At 43.2% G+C, this 20544-nt stretch overlaps 1 protein-coding gene across 3 annotated transcripts in view; it reads left to right on the top strand.

The window, feature by feature from the left end:
• Positions 1-20034, top strand: part of LOC143368356 (neural cell adhesion molecule 1) — a 165332-nt gene extending 145298 nt beyond the window's left edge. The window contains exons 10-12 of one of the 3 annotated variants that reach the window (XM_076810999.1): positions 13994-14242; positions 15003-15283; positions 19024-20034. In XM_076810999.1, coding sequence (XP_076667114.1) covers positions 13994-14242; positions 15003-15283; positions 19024-19167 — 674 coding nt within the window. In that variant the 3' untranslated portion in view covers positions 19168-20034. Of the gene's footprint in view, positions 1-13993; positions 14243-14960; positions 15284-19023 lie in introns of all 3 variants that reach the window. The other 2 variants (XM_076810998.1, XM_076811000.1) reach the window with 2 other exon arrangements.
• Positions 20035-20544: the final 510 nt, after the last annotated feature.

Below are 20544 nucleotides of genomic sequence, written 5' to 3'. Positions count from 1 at the left end.
CGAACCGGAGTGTCGCTCGAGTTCTTAGCTGAAGGTGAGTACAAATCTCGTAGCTTTGAGGTATGATTGCGCTATTCAACTTAATATTACCATATGGAATTCCGCGTACTAAAGGGTTCCACCCGCTGGTTTCCAGAATTAAAATAATAATAATAGTCGAATGAGCAAGAGTGTTCAAAATACTTTCCGTATGTTAAGGGGCTTTTAGTACGAGCTTAAGAGGAAATAGAGGTAGACAGGGAGTGTGTGAGTTTGTTCAATATTCAAATCGCCAGCCAGGGAGATGTCTCGTTTGCAATTGCCTTAACAGGGTTTACACAATTTCGTCTGTCTTCCTTTGTACCTGCGTCCCAAGTATGTAATTACCATCCATTTTCTCCCTGTAAACTCGTTCACTAGGGTGGCAATCTTTTAAGAGAAATAAAATAAAAAAGTATAGTTTCCACGCATTCTGCATCAGCAACAGAAAAATGAAGTCCACAATAAACGAAGGAAAACCCACCCACTCGCACCCAACTAATAATTACTGTGTACATAAAAGTTCCTAAGAAATACTACATACGGTACAACGAATCCCAAGGTGTTACCTAGACGTCAAACCAGAAGATTTTCAAAAACTTTCCAGCATGCTCGTCCCGCCTCGCAAAATCTCCCTCTCTCTGAATCGAGTTGCAAGAAACACTCAATTCGCTATGTAATTCCCGGGGTGGAGGAATAAATGTCATGGCGAACGTGCCCCCCGTGGCTGTAGGTATCTCGATTCAGTGTGCGAAGGGCGGGACGACGCGTGTTCAGGAGCGCGTGGATCCGAAAGGAGCCGGTTTCTCGTCAAGATCGCGGTAAAAGACGGTTTCGGGGCTTCGACGGGAAAGAAGAAGCGTTCCTTTCGTTAAAGGGGGGTGGAGGCGACAGAAGAACGGAAACTCGACGCAAGGGTCGCGACGCGACGGTGCAAGAAAATGAACGAGGAGAATGAAAGCAGACCCTGCTGTCATCGGTGTCGAGCGAAGCGCGAAGAGAATTACAGTCGCTGCCACGGCTTTCCATTTCGTAGTGGCGACCGTTGAATGAGCCCCCGGCTAATCCATTAGGAGAATTAAGCACGGGGCCAAGGTTTTCCTTATTCCTGACGGAGCAACGTATCCTCGGCTCTTTGTTAGACGCGCTCCACCTGCCGCGGATCGTGGAATAAGAAATAAGGGTGACTCTTCTTTAAACGCGCCCCCCTCGCCATCCGCGGCTGACGAGGAAAAGATGGTGGAAACTGGCAGAAAAAGCGCGACCGGGGAGGGTGTATAAGATATCGGAGATGAGGGAACGAAAGGGAGGTGATAAATAGTTATTCTTCTTCCGTTTTTCAGCCCTTTTCCGTATCATATCGGGCTAAGGAAGCAAGGAGAGGCCCCGCGAGAACTCGAGAACCGCGACGTAGCAGATTTATCATTCATTCGACGAGTACTTTTAGTAATTGGTTCTCGTCTGATATTTTCTGCTGTCCGAATTTATGGATCGTGTGAAATTGGCTGGTGATGTTTAGGGAGTCTTTGAACATGAAATTGATGAATGAATTTTATGACAGAAGTTAAGCAAGTGCTACTCATGTATCTAAGTATGTTTAATCATTCTGAATGACACTGCTCTTATTGTGTAGCTATGAAAAGTAGAATAAAGTTTCTGAACCCCCGAAAAGTTCGGTGGGTTGCTCTAATACTGTAGGGAGAAGAAACATTTGTTGAGAAGTTTCTGAATTTCAGAGGGAAGACTTTCACTTTTTTTCCAGCTCATCTCGAGCTACATGCAACTTTTAATCGTTTAAAAATTAAACAGAATTACTTGCCAGGGACGCGCATCCTCCGAGGCTATCGTCCAATTCAATTTTCTAAGAGTTACAAAATATGCCTCGCACGGAGTTTGAAAAGTTGTGGCGAAACGCGAGATAGAAGTTTGTTAATGTACAAAACGTACCTCGACTTTTCTTAATGTAATTGATTTTTCACGACAGCTTGCGGATACATGGTTGGTAATGTGATTGACGTTACATTTAGTGGTACTATAAATATTTCACTCCGTCGCATTTATTCATATTTGATAATCCATATTTCGAAACATTTCTGAGACGTTTATATTATTTATTATTACTCTTATTTTAACTGTAGGCATATAGTAATATGTGCGTTATCGCTATAAAATATAGTATATTTATATATATTAATACGTGGTCCAAATTGGCCAATATATTCATCAACAATAACTAGAATTTTATTCCCAAAGTTGAAGCTTGAGCATTCCTAAAATGAAGCATGAATATTTCTAAATTTTTAAGCTTAAATATTCCCAAATTCTGAGCTTCAATATTCCCAAATTCGAAGCTTGAGCATTCCCCGATTTGAAGCTTGAATATTCCCAAATTTTGAAGCTTGAATATTCCCAAATTTTGAAGCTTGAATATTCCAAAATTCGAATCTTGAGCATTCCCAAATTTGAAGCTTGTACATTCCCAAATTTGAAGCTTAATTCTTTCAAAATTTGATGTTTAATCATTCCCAAATTTCAAGCTTGAATATTCCCAAATTTGAAGCTTGTATATTCCCAAATTTGAAGCTTAATTATTTCAAAATTTGGTGTTTAATCATTCCCAAATTTGAAGCTTGAATATTCCCAAATTTTGAAGCTTGAACATTCCCAAATTTGAAGCGCGATCCTTCCCATCCGCAAAGCTTTAACATTTCCATTCAATATTTCACCACTCCCCTTCGATACACTCGATTCGATGCCGCAATCCTCATACATACACGATACACGGCGCAACTAGTGAAAGGACAAACGAGGAAAAGAATCGAAGACTCGGGAGCTTTGGATTGCAGGGCAAGCAGCTAAGAAAACAAAAGAAGGGATCGTATACCTTCCGGGGTTGTTTTCCCTTCTTGACTTAGCACGGTATCGACTTCGACCACCAACTCCTCGACAAGTTTCGGCGTTCAATCGGATCGACGTCTCGATCGTATGCGCGGCGGTTGGTTGTTTGGCCCGAAGCTAGCACGCGGATGGTTTTAGAATGCAATCCTTTCGAAATTGGTTTCGGGTTTTCGCGAGATTGCTTCGATTTAGGACGAATTGTCTCGGCTGCCGTAAGGCCGCCACGCGCGCGCGCGATCCGGCTCGCTTTCGGCCGGCTCAAAACGCAGAAAAGTTCCAGTTCAAACTCAACGACTTCGAAACTCCATGCAAGAACCAGGGAGTATCCTTTAGCAGACGTCGTGTTGTTTTCCTTCTCCCTTTACTTGAATCGATCTTTATCCTCGTAAAGGGTGAACGAGGGATGAAGAAGAAAACGGGAACCAGCTCGATCGTGCACCTACAGCAAGAAAAGATTGTTACTTCATCGAGATAGGATCGAGCTTGCATTTATCAAAGGTCTTTAAGCGCACGAACTCTTAATTAAGGACTCCCAACGCATTACCCAACATAACGATTTAAATAATTAACAAACAGAATTAGGGTACATGAAAGAGACACCACTCCTCTGCTGTTGATTTGTCATTAAGACACTCCGGAGCAAATATCGAGAATCTAATGAGCAAATAGTGAATGGAATTGCCAGTAACAGATGCCGAGCCCGCAAGAAGTAACGTCTGCTGCGCTAACTCGTCGATTTATCCGTTCAAGTTCCATCGGCTTAAGGTAAACGGAGAGCAACGGTAAATAACGTTGAAAATGGTCGGGGATTTTAAGTGAATAGCGTCCTCGTCCCTTTATGAGTGCAACTTCTTCAGAACGGAATTTGAATGCACTTAAGGCGCTCTCCGACGTCGTAACGTCGTGTTGACCATGCACTTTGTTCCGCTTGCATAAACAATGCAGAGACGGCGCTGGTGCTGAAACAAAACTCGCGGACAGCCCATTCACAGGGGCCTCCGTAGGAACGTCGCGAGTGCATGCACTTGAAATCATTATGCAGCCCGTCTAGCGAGCTGACAGCTGCCAACTGTCGCCCAAGCTATCTGTCAACACTCCTCCTGAAACGGAATTTCTATGCGCCACCGTGGCAGACGCGTTCGGGGATGCCACGCTCCGCGAATCAAAACACGCTGCCAGAGAGAAAAATGACTGCTTGCCGGTGCATGCAGCCACTGTGCGTGCTTCACGTTCAATCGGGGACCGTAAGTAACGTTCTGAGGAATGCAGCACAGCCTCTGATGGGGAGGAATAACGAACTCCATCCAGTTGTGTCCCGAACTGCAATGTAGTTTCGAAAATTGCTAAGTGGAAAAGTTCAGCGGGGCTTTATCCAAACACATTTTATTTTTATTTTTACAATTGAGAAACGGAGGAACGTTTATGGATTTAATTGATAATTGATTCTAGAACGCGTTGTCGGCGGCGGTGTCTCTATGATATTTTTTTTTTTTTTTTTGGTATTTCTGTACGTGGAATGGAATTCAATAAAATCTATACAGCCAAAGCTAGAAACCTATCCAATCAGGTATTTCGCTTCGAATGATAACAAGTGTCTGTTAGAGGGATCGTTACGGAGAGCCCCGAGGCTGTGCTTCAAATATTCGGCTACGTTATAAGAGGAAATACCACGCGGCGCACAAACGTGATAGAACGACGTCGTTGATTCGATGACGGACTAATTAATACCTGTAGAGATCAATGCACTCCTGAATAACGGAATGATCCTACTGATGATGACCGCTTGCGTGTGACAAGTACCTCGTTCGGTGGAGTAAAGGGGCTCGAGCTTTCTGTGTCAAACATGAATGCAGAAATATTATTTTACTTCTTCGACGTGCAGGATTTTTTACTGTAAGGTAGGGATTAGTTTTCGGTTCTGTAATTTGCATGGTGATCAATACATACGCACGCATTTTCCATCAGAAAGTGTGTTCAGTGATTCAGAACCCACCTAAAAGTCCGAACCTTTACCAATCATACCAAGGGAATATTAAAACGAAAACTTTGATGGCTAAAAAACGCCCAAAAAATACTTTAATACCTCAATTTTCTCTGAAATTTTCGATAGTGCACGCTACGCATTTAATTCGTTATTCCACGCAGTGTTCACACTCTAAACGCAGAATTTGACCCAAATCGATGACGCGTGCCTCCTGCACTCCACTCATGAATTCATTAATCATTATACATATAGATGCTCCACAGGGCAGAGAACCATTTTTCCAAAAACACTGCAAAAGGCAACCGTTGATTCACCGATTTTCCTTCAGCTCCATGCGAAGCTATACCGCTGCTGTTATTAAGGGGAGAAAACCGTATAAATTGAAGGAAAAATAGAAAAAAAAAATTTCCATAAAGCGCTTCTAAAACGTTTCGAAAATATATTCTCAAAGTTATAGGCAGAAGTTCAACTCCGCAGCGATACTATAGCGCGAGTCAGCGCGCCTCCAAGCGAGGAGCATATCTAAAAAAAAGGTTTTTAAACACATTTTTCTCGAAACCACTTTTTCAAAATTGGCGCCGGAGATGATGCAAAAACTATTTGATTAATCAACTTCAAATTTTGCACACTTTCAGTTTATAATATTCCTCAGTATATGAACCACAAGATTTAACCAAATTATTAATTTTAACCACTGTTATTTAAACAAATAGAACACGACTTTTTGGCGAAAATCACACCAAATTGTTTGAAATTCTGCCATTCTTAATATATGCAATTTTTTATATTACTACAATTGGCACATAAATTGAAAAAAAAATTATTGGTCTGTTTCACATAACTACCAGAGATGCTATAATCAGATACTGCTCTGTTTCTTTTGTATTTATTATAATTTTACTGTTGTAATTTTTTTTACTTGTTATAATGTTAAATAAAGTACCCTTAAAGTTGCGAACGGATTAGCGCATTGGTATCTTTGCAAAAAATTCTTAAAAATTTATACAAAAATAAGCTGTTTATACGGGCTTCTCCACTTAACGGTACTAAATAAGTAAGGCAGTAGGCAGTCGTTATTGTCGATAATAAAGAATTTCTTTTTCAATTTTTATCAACATCCTAAGCTTTAAAATAACACATTTGTTTTGCGAAAGATATGCATTGTAGATGACATCAGATGATTCCTTAAGGAACACAGTAGAAAGTTGTTTCCTAATTGTAACTTAAGGGACTGTACGCGGCGGGCAAGGGAAACACAGCGGTACGCACCGCCGACGTCGGACACGCGACGTCTGTGCTAAGAATTTCTCGTATGTTTAGCCTGTTATTTGCAGCATAAAAGGCGGTTCACTGCTGTATCACTTGTTACCGTCACTAACTTCGCCCGTCATTGCTGGAACGTAGCAGCCGGGTATATCAATATTTGGCAGCAGTTGACGTGGCGTTGCCTGCTCCTGTCGTTGCTTCATTATTTGCTTCTGTTTCTGCCACAATTAGTAATGGGACGGCAGCTAGCTAGCGAAGCTCATGGGAGCACCAGCGCAAACAGTCCAGGGAACGTATTTAAGCCTGGGCTGAGTGTGTTCCGCCCACCGGTGGGAACAGTTGAGACACGCCAGTCTTACGATCCTGTTCTGCCGTGCAACTTGAAGCTCGTTTAGATTGCACCGGAGGATGGGAAACGGCGGATCGTCGCTGCGATTTCCGCCGTGTGATTTCTTGCAAACACTAGCGAGACAATTACGGGTTCGTCGCGCATTAGGATCTGCACGGCTGCGGGTAACACGGGGAATAACAGTTTGTTAGATGGAAATATGTATATATGCAGTATACCGAATTCTTCTGATTCTTTCCATCACTTCGCGAGGACTTTACTTCCCAATTTACGTTCTTCTATTTGACTACATTCAAATAGGATACAGAAATAATAGGAGGGTCGAATGAGTATCTCCTGTTTCTATAGTTTATACAAACTTTCACTAAAGATCGCTTCCGAAATGAGATTCGACGCACGCGTCGACTTTCAAGATTAATTAGATCATTCCCTCCGCACAAAGTAGCCGCTCGTACTGCGCGCCGCGCGCGAACGCGAATCGATAGATCAAACGGCGCGCTGGACCAGCTGTGTAGTGAAACGAATGAAACACAGGGAAAAAAGGGGGTGGTGAATGGAGAAATGTTAAAAGCTCAAGCGTTTCCCCGTCAAAGGTTCGCTTCAGCCGGCACAGGAATACCGCAGCGCGAAATGTTCTCCGATTCGCCGAGATTACTATTTAGATGAATCGTTATTGTATTGCCCGCGATGCACCGGCCGTCGGACCTTCGACTTTCCCGTTAATGCACGCGTTTATCGGCGACGAAAATTTCGAGCGAATAACCGAATCGCCATATGTATCTTTTTCCCTCCTCTTTTTCGTCATCCGACGGCAATTTCGCTTTTGCCATTTTCCGCGGCGATCGATTAATCTCCTGTCGAGTGTGCCCCGCCGCCATGGTAGTCCAAAGGACAGGGATGGAAACGGCGGGCAACCAATTTGGCGGCGGAAAAAGTTTAATTACACCCGATACCAGGGTGTGTTCCGGTGTAAACAGCTGTCCACGGGTTGTTTGTTTCCTTGCTAAATTCTTCCTTGAACGAGGCTTCATTCGAGACGCGAGATTTGGTTGGCCACTAGGGCGAGATTAATACCCAAGTGGAATGGTAAAGTGGATGATGTGGGGTGTAATAATGCTCGCGATACTATTCACGAAACTAATGCAATTATAAAGTTAGCCGTTTCGCCGAAAAACTTTTTTTACCCCAATTAGGCTGAAGAATCGTAGCTTTTCTGTAATATTTTTATATATTCGTAGGTACCTGGTACTATAAAATATATAATACTTTAACAATTTTTGTTGTCGAATGTTTCCATTGTATCATGCCTGCGGGTCTTTAACCGCAATACAAATAGGGTAGGATTCCTCAGCCTAATTGAGGTAAAAAGTTGGTTAAAAGGCTGGGTTTTGATACGTGCTTACGATTTTAATTTTTTTTGTTCAAGCAATCCCTTTGTGATCCAGAAATCCCGAGTTCAATGTCCGTTTCAGCAGACCACTTTCTCATATCGCTTAATTCCAATTTGTACAATAAACAGCATTTTATATCCATTCCTTTCGCATTTAAATTGCTTTATATGTCGTTTGAAAGGAAAACAAAAGAATGGTCATACATTTTCCTCTGTAAACACGATTTTTATTGCCAAATATATCGGAAACTGTTGAGTGTCTACAGTTCTGCACGAAAGGCCAAGCAGTACCTGCAGAGTTGCATTAATAGCTGTGTTCAGTACTCTGTGTAGTTCCTTTGCAAAAAAATATAAATGTACATCGCATACTTTTATACGTTCCTGATTATGAATCCTATACAGAAAAACTAATCATTAGAGACAGAAGTAATTTCACAGATGACGACAGAAACGGTGTATCGATATCTTTATTCCTTTCGCAGCTGAGCTCCTGGTTCGTTTATGCCGCACACGACTAGTCGATGCGCAAGGTAGAGTTCAAATTGCGTACACTTTCTGCTCGCAAACGAAATCTAATGAAACTTTAACGAGTATCATGAATGGTCCCTGAACACCCACTCAAAATTGCCTTCGATTTTTAAACGTGGATTTAACTGGTCTTCATAGTGCGAAGGCTGAAAAAAATTAAATTTTCGGGAATTAGAAAATGAAAGAAGTATATTATTCTATCACCTTTTAATCGTGAAGAGAGCAATATCTTTTCGGATGCCAGACCTGATTGCCAAAAAACCAAAAGTCCGATCCACTTCAAATATATCAGGCATACTCAGTAAACGTTACTTTATCGTTCGAACTAGAATTTTGCAAATATTTGCAAAATTGAATTGCTACGGTCAACGAAACCATAATTATCTTTTTGCTAAAGTTGAGAACAATTTATTCAGACGTTCCCATTTATGTGTTTCTCGATATTTTTTCATTACGCTGGTTCAGACGACAGCCACACGTCTGCAGATATCCAATCTTTTTGAATTTTATATTTGAGCTAAGTACATTGCTGACCTCAATTTCCATCGTGCAGCTATGAAATTTGATTGCTTTGAGGGAGCAGATTAATTGTGTTCTGCCTTACTTTATGCAAATTTTGTGAGCTCCTAATTCGATTCCGATTTCAAATTAAACACTCTCCTAGCACGTTCCAATTAAAGCTCATTTAGAGCAGGACCGCCTGCTGGGCAGATTTAAAAAGCTAATGAAATTAATTAGGTAAACGAAATTTGCACGGGCGTGGTTGCATTAAGGTTTGGAGTTGAAATGACTGGCTTAACTCGATAACAGTTCAATGAAAGAGAGATATTGGTGCAGCTGAAATGAGATTCGCGAAATAATGATCGCACACGATCACTCCTCTTAAAATGACCTATATTCATTATACCAATAAACTAGCTCCTCCTATTTAAAAAAAAAAAATATGGCTGCAGCGTAAAAAACCACGCATCATGATTTTATTAACCCTTGCAAAATAAAAACCCTTCTCCGTACTTCTTTAGTACCTATCCCTAATTTATAAATTCAAATCTCAACGAAACATTCCCCTGCACTTGGATTACGAAGACACCGGCTCTATTTGAAGAAGCACCTCAGCCTTCATTAATGAAACACATTACGCAATAGCAAGTATGAATTCGTAGTACAGTCCCGGTTGCTCCCAGCGTCGCGATGCGAGACGAGAGACAATTGAAACCGCGATTTTTCAGCGACGATGACAATATTTGCGGGGGACCGTCCATATTCCCCTCCCATTATACAATTGAATTACAGCGGCGGGCGGGCGTGCCAAATTAAATGGAGTTACGGAGAAAATGTAAATGCAATAGGCAACGGTGAAAGAGACCGTTCCCGTGCTTCTATTCCTCCGTTGTTTAATTCAATTCCGCGGTGTGTTGCCGCGTGAATGTTCGGTATAGCGGCAGTCCCTTTTCGGCCCTGTCGCGGAATTCCCGTCGACAATAATTCCCTGCTTTCCCTGCAGCCTCGTTAAGAATACAAAACGTTCGAATCGCGATTAATCGGGAGGAGGGTTGGGGTGGAATGGCGGGTCGACGCGGAAGCAATTCGCCCCACACGCGGGCAAAAATTTATTTCGCTCGCTGGCCTCCTTCTCTTCCCTCGCCACTTCGTTTGCAAATTCACCTCGCCTCGTCGCTAATTACTTTTTCCGGGATCGTAATGCTGTTCCAATGGGAAACGTCTGTTTCAACTGTTCCGCGCGGCTTTGCTTCGGGCGCCGCGCCGTTTCTATGGGAGAGCAAGGGATTCGTGCACTTTCCGCGGCTTCGTTTTTCCAAACGGGCATTAAAACGGGGAAGCGACACGTCGAGGACATAAACGGTGGCTCGCACTTAAAATTTAAACGTCCGGCACGCGCGAATTCTGGAGCGTGGTATTAAGCAAACCTGTTAGAGCCGAACCCTGAAGGGGCGAGAGAAGGTGGAGGATTAATCGACTCGAAGCAACGCGCTCTGAAGATGGAAATTGGATTGAAGCCGGGCGATGATTAGCGATCTGGGAATTTTCGAGTGTTTGATGGGTGAGTTTAAAAAATAAGGTGAATTGCAGCGGGAACTTTAGTTCCTGGGAAACAGTTTCGGGGGCTCGTGAATGTGATCTGCTTAACAGAATTATACTCTGCTTTCTGTTATGTACTCCCTCCAATTAATGTATTTGCGTTTCAAACTCATCACAGTTATGATATTAATTTTGTAAATTTGGAAGAAAATTTTGTCATTTATAGACAGCTCTAACTGTAAATCTTAGATTCTTGACTAAAGTTTGACACTCGCGTCAAGTTGGCAGGATTAAGATTAAATCGCTTTCGTCGTAGGTTTTTATTAAGTAAGCACAGCGACTCAGAGCGATTAGCAGGGTTATTACTGGTATTTTTCGTTGATGCTGCTTCCATTTAGATATCTTGCGAATTTATCGGCTTTATTTCATGCAATTTCAGACGTGCTTGACGAACAAAAAGGCGCAATGAATGCAAAATTTCCATGGAAATGAGAGGGAAGCGGCTGTGAAACTAAACCTGCGGTCAATCAGGCGCAGCAATAAAGCCAGAATGTTTATGGAACGCAGCCCTTCAACAATTTTTTGAATTATATTCCTCGAGCACTCACCAATTCACCTGCTAATTAAATAATTCAACAATTATATTTTTCACAGTGTAAACAAAAAGAGCATTCTGCGTCGAACTTAATCGTCATTAAACAAAAAGTCACTGTGCAAATATTGCAGGATTTGAAATCATGAAATGCGAAACCAGCAAATTGATAACTGAAGCCTCCACTAATTTCGTATGAACTGCATCACATTTCAGTTTCATCGAAATTCCGGGCATCAATCCCAAAAACTTACCGAATTCGGTCACCGAATTTCAGTGTGGAATGATTCGTTCGACACCGTTTTAAAAACTTTGCCCTACTAATTCCGATACTATTGTACTTGCTTGTTCAAAACACAAATTTTCATAAAACTCTACCAGTTTATCCTACCAACCCACTCTGAAAGCCGTCGCTGCAGCTCACCAGACCCAATCGCGAGTCATCCGTCAAACACATTACGACCGATGCCCCGCAAAGAAATGGCCAATTAATAGCGACCGTATAATCCGCGCAATTGCCAACGGACGGGCCAGCGTATGGACACCCACCCGACCTTATTAATACATGTCAAACAAACCTGTTCGCGCGGACGCCAATTAGCGATCCGCGTGCGCCCCCCTCGTGACGTCGAACGGCGGCTAGCTCGCGTCAAAAATCGGCTCGGGATGTTCGGGGGGGTGGCGTTTGAAAGCGAAGCCGCAGAAGGGGGCACTGCGTTAATAATTTACAACGCTTACGCGCTGGACGAAATTTACAACGCGTAACATCGGCGCGACTGGCTTTACCCCGATTAAAGCCCAAAGCGACTGCGGCTCCTAACGGCTGATTTACGATTCAAAGCCCCCCCCCCCCCCGCAGCGGCGCGTGCACACGCTTCCACGCGGGCACACGCACGCCCCCGCGTGCTCAGACAGCCAACGCGTCGCCCCCTCCTGTCGCTGGCCACCGACACACGGTGCACACTCAGAGGGGTCGATGCAAGAACGTTCATCTAATTATATGCATCGGGGTGAACCGTAATAGCGGCGTAATTGACGTACCTTCGTTAATTATCGTTCTGCTTATTAAGCTGACCTGGCCGACACCGATGCCCCCTTGCGCGGTCCCGGTTGAATGAGACGCGCGTAGAAGGGGGACAGCGACGTGGCGGGAAACGAATCCACGTGCAGATTCGGGGACGGTTCGGGAAGGGTGGGTTTGTCGAGGGGGAGGGTGGAGAATTCTTGGCGTAGGCGCAGTTGATTTTGGACTTTGGTGGGTGGGTTTGGGGAGGGAGGTTTGTACGAGGGAGATGGAGTTCAGCTGTATTTCTGTGGGGAATTATTGATGTATTAGTGGACATTCAGGGCTATTCAACGCTGGTTCTAATTGTAATTTATTGATGCTGCGTGTAGGTGTCCTCGTGTGGTTCTGTATAGTGAATGGAATCGCGAGTATCAATAAGTGAAGGGGGTGAATTTTGGATCGTAAGGGAGAGAATAGAATGGTGTATAAATACGAGGTGCTTTGGGTTTCTTATTTTAATTACGACGAGTTAAGGACGATTTATGCAATGTAGGCTGTATGTCGTAGTGTAATTTTAGCTGATATTAAATGGAATAATTCCTGTGTGCAATTTCCCATGTAACGTGGATCACATATGGAGCATCGTTTAACTCAGTGGTGGAACAAAGCTGAAAATATGCAGCGAGTTTGTGGCGCACATAACATTGTTTTTAATTTATTCAAATTCAGTAAACGAATACTAGACGAAGTATGTTCATATTGCATACTTTCCTTCTTCTGTGGTCTAAGATTGCTTACTGAATACGAAGCAGTCAGGAATTTCGTTCTAAACGTTTAATTGAGAAATCCGGGATCTGCGAGTAATAATGTTTATCGACAGTAAAAGTTCATCATATAGTTCACTGGAATGTGTATACTTATAGGCTTTCGCGCCGCTGATTTTGTGTTGAAATTCCAAGTTTAAAATGAGGAAGCCGAACAAACCAAAATTTCACTGCTTTGCATTAATTTAACAACTTATTTTGAAAGAAAATAGAATTGTAGTTTTAGTACAAATTGTGAAACCAGATATAGATCGATGAATGAAACTGTACATCCGTATGTAATTCGAAACTGGCTCGTCTGACCATTGACGGACTGTATCTACTAGCTCCACCAAAAATGCCTATACAAGTGGTGTTGGTCTAGAATAAATAAAAGAACGAATAAAGTACTGTAGTACTGACTCACAAAAGAAAATTAAAAACAACATTTACTATTCTTCTGCTATTCTGATCAATAGCATTTTTTTTGTCAAAACGACGAAACACGTCACTTAGCAAACTAATCCTTCGAGCTTCTTAAAAAAAAGCTCATGTCGTTTGGACCAGTTCTAAAAAATTTATGCGATTTTAAAAGTTGTAAATTTTCTTTCGTCCGCCACTGTACCTCCTCCATACGTCAACATGACACCACACACAAAGTGCTCCTCTTATTCTTCATCTCCCCACATAGCTATGAAATCCCACCCCTTTCAGCAAGCACACAGCCACCGAACCTCTCAATAACAAGTACCAAATTCTGGCTAGCTAATATAATAACTATATTCCTCCATCTTCACCCTTCCCGTCCCTTTCCACCAAGCAAGCATACCCCAAATATGATTTTTATACCCCAGAAGTGTCTAACGTGAAGAGTCCCTAACCGAGACAATGCCTTTAGTGGGCAATAAATTTAGCAGCGTCGGCTGACAAAATCCGGCCATATCCCTGACACGAAATGGTCGATGTTAGAGTGGGCGGAGTGGGTTGCCCAGGTAAAAATATACTTGGCCACAATAATCGGGTTGCGGGAGGGGGCGACAAAACATAGGAAGGGAGAGCAGATAGGTAGCCCGATAGAAGTTCCGGCTGATCGAGCATTTTGCATTGCTCCCATGACAGGCGCCACGGACGCATCGATGCTGAGCCCGTTGCTGCTGGGCCTGGCGGCAACAGCCACCCTTTTGGCCCTGGCCGTAGCTGGGATCCTGGCGGCGCTCTACCGGAAGCACTCGAACGGCCGGCCCGGAAGTCCAAAGCACGCTCCCATCGTGTGCGAGCCACCTAATGCAGGTGCAACCACCCCGGTGCACCCCCAGACCAAGCAGGCGGTCGATGACATCGATCCGGACATCATACCCAACGAGTATGGTGAGTCCTACGGGTTTCCGATTGTTCGCGACGCGCGCCAAATTACGGCCTACGTGACGGAACGGGATCGTAAAGGACAGCGCGCGTGTGGGCGTCGCCTGGTGCAGCCTTGCGTGATTCTATCGTTTTGGGGCCCTTTCGCGCGGGGAACCTTTGTGCGCCACGACTGGCGCGGCAGGTTTATCCACTGGGCCGGGACAGAGTTGATTCGAAGGAGTTAGAAAGTGGTAGGGAATGGAACGTAATAATCGTAAGTCAGTCAATTGTCCTGTATGGGAAAGCCATTATGTTATATGTGAATCTTTGAATCCTTTTGTTTCGGTAAGTACTTAGGTAATGAGAGTGGAGTGTTGTCCTTTGTTGGGGGTAGGAAGCATGTAGTTAAATGAAGTGTTTGCGAGGGGATTTGCTTGTGGCGTTAGTAACTTATTGGGTTGTTGTCGTAGTTTATTTTATTTCTGTAAGTTTCAGTTATCTCGAAGCTCCCACGTTTGTATCGAAATAATTTTATCTCTCGAATAGAATCGTTCCTCCCTTCAGAAGTAGAAAAGCTGCAGGTCCCTCGTCCATTGGTCAGCGAAGGTGTTCCCCGATTCGAATCAAAGTGTACAACCCTGCGCTGGAAATATTAAACGAATCTCACGTGTTACAAGTGTCCGCTCTATCTTCCACGCAAGGAGACCGCTCTTCTCTAGATATAATCGATTAATCTGCTTAGCGGACAGGGAACGTTGCATGGCTTCGTCGAATCTGTTCCCAGAGAGAAGACCCCTAACGTACACGCCGATATACAAGACACCTCCGCAACGGAGAAAGAAGGATCGGGTGACGGACGACGCGATCTCACCAGAGAAAAGGCCCATCGTCCAGCACGGTCTTGATCTACCCCCGGACCCGATTCTGGCCGACTGCTTGCCAACGACAACCATAAATTACCCCCAGAACCACGTATCCCAGTCGAACACGTACAGCCATCCACCCACCATGGCGGACTTCAAGCAAATGGCGATGGACGCGTACAATCAGCGTAACAACCAAAATGTAAGTTTTGCTGGATATTATCGAGCCCCGATTAGTAACTGAACAACTTTGATAAATTGTTGCCATGAGAGCAATCAGATGAACAGACGATTTGAAGGGCTACAACTTGTTTGCATTTCCATAAAAATCCTGTGATCTTTAAACACTTACACACTACGATCTTTCAAAGTCTAATGTTTAAGAGGGGAATCTTATTCTTTGGTCTAAAAACATTGCAAAATTTAGGTTTTTTTATTAAGAATCCAGCGATTCGATTCCTCTGAAATTTGGAACATGTTTTGATGCGTCTTTGAAGAAGCTGCAGGTTTTTTTATATTAATTTTTAACCATAAATATAGTAGTTATGCATGATCGATCATCACTAGACGCAAAATTCGTCGTCCGTTGGCGTGCATGATATTTATCTACCAGGTAATTTGAAACAAAAAATGAAACGGCGTTTTATTTTATACATATGTAGCTTGCAATTGATGAACCAGCAAAAAACAAAAAAATTTATTGAGCGGTGCGGAGAATTTTCACACTGAAAGGTCTGAACCTTTAATTTTTGCGATCCAATTTTCCGCCAATTTTCTTATGTAAAAAAAAGTATATAACTTAGCGGTATTCTGGTTCATCAGATTGAAGCTACATATTTACAAAGTAAAACGCCGTTTCATGTTTCTGTTTCAGATTATCTGGAAGGTAAATATCATGCACACCAGCGGACGATGAGTTTTGCGCGACGTGATGAATAACTCCTATATTTATTATTAAAAATGAATAAAACAAAACTGCAACTTCTTCAAGGATGCATGAAAGCATGGTCCAAATTTCAGATGAATCGAAGTGCCAGTGTCTTAAAAAAAAATTCCTAAATTTTGCTATGTTTTTAGCCTATAAAATAGGATTCCCCCTTAATAATCACACACGTCACAGTCATAAACACGAAGTATGTACTGTAAAAAGAAGGTAAGGTGAATGTCCCAATTTCGGCTCATTTAAGAGGTTACTCGTCATAAAGAAGGTGTAAAAAATTTGTTTGTGATCAAAATTTGCAGAATAATTGATTAATTCTTTAATAATAAATCAACCAATTGAAAAACTATTTAAGAAAGATATTTCAAGATGTTTAACTATTAGTAATTTGTAAATGTTTAAATAATTTAGAATTATTCTGTTGCAACTATAGTACAAACGTAACGCATATAATAATAAGAAAAATACGAAATGATCAGAAATGGGGACATGAGCAGAAATTGGGACATTCACCTTATATTCAAATCTCTCCATCATCTGCCACATTCATTCCACCGAACCGTCAAAACCGTTCGCAAATCTGGATAGCCGTTGTGCCAGAGACAGGGTTCGTCGATCGTCCCCACGGGTGTGCAAATCAATACGATAATTAGCCTCGTAAACTCATTACGGCCCGTGGATTAAATCGGGCCGTGTTTTTTTTCCGCTTGATATCGAATAAAGTATATTTAGTTGAACGCCGTATAATTAACGAGAGGCAATTGACGCTCCCCTTTGCCGAAGAAGCGCGTTGGCGGCGTCGTGGGGGTGGCGGGGCACCGCGACGAATCACCGAACGAGCGATCGATAAAGCGTGATACAATATTCAGCAGGGGGATCGCGCTCTCTTTTATTTTGCCCCGATGGGAAGTAATACAATCGACCGTCTCGTTGGCACGACTTCACCGTCCACGATCTCTCGTGACTACATCGGCGGGGTTGTTTTAAATATTCGAAGTTTCAAAGACGAGAGGGGGCCCGAGAGAAGAGGGATCGCGCGCTTTAATATGCGGCAGTCTTCCACTTTAACTTTTCCGGTTTAGCGAAGCCTTAGGTTATCTGCGCTTCCGCGAGTTTAATTACGTCCAAGTTTTCTCGATAATTCAACGGAAGAAGGAGGGGAGGCAGTCTCGATGTGCGTAACTCCCCGTCTCGAGCTTGGCTCCCGTTTCCCTTCGACGCTGGTCGCGTTCCATTAAGTGTCTGAATAATTTTAATACCCAATCGGACCCCACCCCCGACGCTGTTAATTAACTGACCCAATATTCGTTTGTCGATGTTTTCGTCCCGCGGTTGTTGTTTTACCCGGGGATCACGCGAATTTCGCGGTTTTTCGATTACTGCTCTCGTCGTCGCGCTTGCTCGCTGGGCTGTTCCATTATTAATCCGACCCCGAATTTGCAATTTTCACAAGTATCGGGGCATCTGCATTTCAACTATCTGCCTTTCGTGTTTTCCGCGGTTTACTGTGAGTTCAAATCCGAGTGAGTTTTTGCCGGGTATCTTGTTGATAGATCTCGTCTCGAGGTTCATTTTTCCCTTTGATGGCAGAGATGTGTGGGAGAAAGGAAACGGTTGAATTTTTGTGTTGAAGTTCAAAATAGTTGGCGTTGAATGTTCAACTTAATAAACCGTAGCACTTTTAGTAATCTGTCGCTCATTTTATATCTTGAATATAAGCAGACGATGACAAATCGTGGCAGACGATACAAAATGGGGTAATAAAAGATGAGTTTGTTATTTACGTTTGTCCTGTTTCTGTAAAAATGAGACATCTACCAGAATCGCGATTCGGTTCTTTAAGCGTGAAAGATTTCATGCAATTTGCTCCCTCGGCAGGTTGCATTTCTCTCTATTTTAATAATTCTTATAAAAACTCTTCTCCATTTTTTTTTATGTTCAAGAAACGGGGATTTTCAGTTCTGAGTGCAATTTGAAATATCTTCATAATACGATGTTGACCATCGTGAAAGGAGATTTTAATTTGACTGCAGAGGTGTAAAAACTTAATTAACTCTAGGAAAACATCTTTAGAGAGGCAGGTTTATCCTTAGGAACGCGTTACTAAAACAGACCTACCTTTCGTAATATCTGACATTCAGCGTCCTGCTCTCTTAACGTAATTACCTTAACGTAATTAATTCACAACGTAATTTAAATTCCGGCAAATGTTTACATCTTTCAAACGGCGTTAGTGAAAATAATTAATTTTCTTTCTGAACGTCATAAACCAGTTAGGTTTAGGTGCTGCGCGCTTTCTCCTTTCGCAGCAGGACACTTGAACTTGACAGCCATTTTAGCATCGTAATTGCATAATTATTTCCAATAATTTTATATTCAAAGTCGTCCCTTTAGGAAACTTTGTAAAAAGTCAGCGAAACTTACAGCACCTAGGTGTACGTCACATAAATAGACATTTATGTCATAATTGTACACTTTGGCCCTCTTAGTAACTATACTAGTCTACTGTCTTATCCAATATCTATGTTGTATTTCTTATTGCCTTCTACATTTCATTCAGTTTCTCACACTTGCACTTCACTGTACTTAGTATCACTGAATTATTTCTGCTTCTTGATCTAACCAAAATATTTACCCACGTTTCTTCACACTTTATTACAAGCTGTGCCACTGTCACGTGACAAATTAACAATATTAACAAACAGACGCCTGAGCGGTCTTATACCGAACGTTATTAAATCAGAAGCATAAGCCTGAAAATGTGTATTCACCAACTGAAAATCAAACGAGTACGACCACGTCTAAAAACTACTCTCTAATTAAGGTTTAAAGGTGTCTAGGACGAATAGCAATCTACATCTATCGATTCTATCAATTTGCTCTAACGACGCAACTACCCCACTCGTTTGTACCGCGGAAATCCGTGGCCAGCCTGTGCAGGATTAACGTTCCAGGAGTGAAAGTTTCGACAGAAGACGAGACACGAGCTGAACTGATTCCAGGTCTACTACAGTCTGCAGAGGTCGGGCAAGGGGATCTCGTCGATGCCGCAGAGGCCAGTCACCTCCTCGGTCTCTGCACAGGGCAAGTTCCATCAGCCGGAAGTGGTGACGCGCTCGAATCGAATACAGGAGAGTTGTATATAAACTCGAGAGACAAGTCTCGTCCGTGAAAATTCGAGAACGCCTGCTCGAGAGCGTTCGCATCGGCGTGCTTAATTGCCAGCCGGGGCTGTCACGCCGACGGCGTCCCAGCGCGTCAGCGACGGAGTCGTCGGATTCTGGCGAATCGAGCCCCGTCTTCCTTGCGGTCGACGTTGAAGCGCGCCAGTGGCTTCGCGGAACGCGGCGAACGTTCGCTGTACAAAAGTCGACGAAGAAGACGATGGAACCAGGTCGTCGTGACGGGAACGCGGATCCGTGTCTAATCGACGGCTTCCTTTCGCGGGAACGAACGAGATTGGACACGGTGGGTGTAAGCTGGTTTGCTCGCAGGGTTAATGAAACGTCGACGGCTCGAGTGGGAGTGGGATACTCGGCGGTTAACGAAGTGTATCGAATGAATAAGGATTCCGTTCGATTGTCCGCTCTTTTTTTACCCGGGCGATTTTTATAACAGAGTCTGGCCACGTTCACCGGCGAACGAGATACGAGAAAGGTTCGGCAAGATAGAGCAAATAGCTGGCAATTTGACGGAGCTACGTCGCCGAATTAACGAAGCTCGACGTGCGGGCGTAGATACCTACGTATACCGATCTGCTCCGTTCCCGTTCCCGTTCACAGACACCTGGCACGGTACACGTGTGTTTTACTGTTTATATGAGATTAGTTTTTGTACAAAGATCTATTGTAAATAGAAGGAGGCAGCCAGCCCTAGTGGATAGTCGTCACCGATGTCCGAGTTTCATTCGCTAAGAGTCACGTTAAGTCGGAGAGGGAGATATGTTCGGTCACGTAAGATAAATACTCGATGGCATACGAAATAAAGAGAATACGTTTCATCTGTTTTACAGAAACGAGCCTTGCCTCTTTGTCCTCCCCCCGCCGCACACGCCCCGAACCTTTTACCGACTCCGCTCTATTAAGAGACGAGGAGAACCGTAACCGAACGAGGAGCCGAAATTTCGGTCGCACGTGAGCCGAATTCGATCCGTCGATCGCATTGACCATCCCGTCTCGCGATCCCCCATTTCGAACGTGAAGGAAATCTTAGTGCGGCACACTGTGTGCATCCACGACAGTGAAAGTCCCATGAAAGTTTTATTCGACCGTTGAACGTGCGGTGAGCGAGCTCGTTTCTATGAGGATACGGGGGATTTTCGGTTCTGCACGACGTAGAGTGTAAGCGACACGACTAATCTTTCGTTTGAATAGGATCCGTTGGGTTGGTGAATAAGTCCTTTTCGACTTTGGTTTTCAGATTTCAGTCGGTGTGAATCGAGTTAGCAAAAGGGGATTTGATGGCAATGTTTCGAGGGAGATTAAGCATTTTATTATTAAGTGCAATACATGCCTATTTGAATT

This window comes from Andrena cerasifolii, chromosome 4, assembly GCF_050908995.1.
Source record: "Andrena cerasifolii isolate SP2316 chromosome 4, iyAndCera1_principal, whole genome shotgun sequence".
NCBI lineage: Eukaryota > Metazoa > Arthropoda > Insecta > Hymenoptera > Andrenidae > Andrena > Andrena cerasifolii.
The sequence above is the reverse complement of the archived record's forward strand: the minus strand, read 5'-3'. Positions and strand labels throughout refer to the sequence as shown.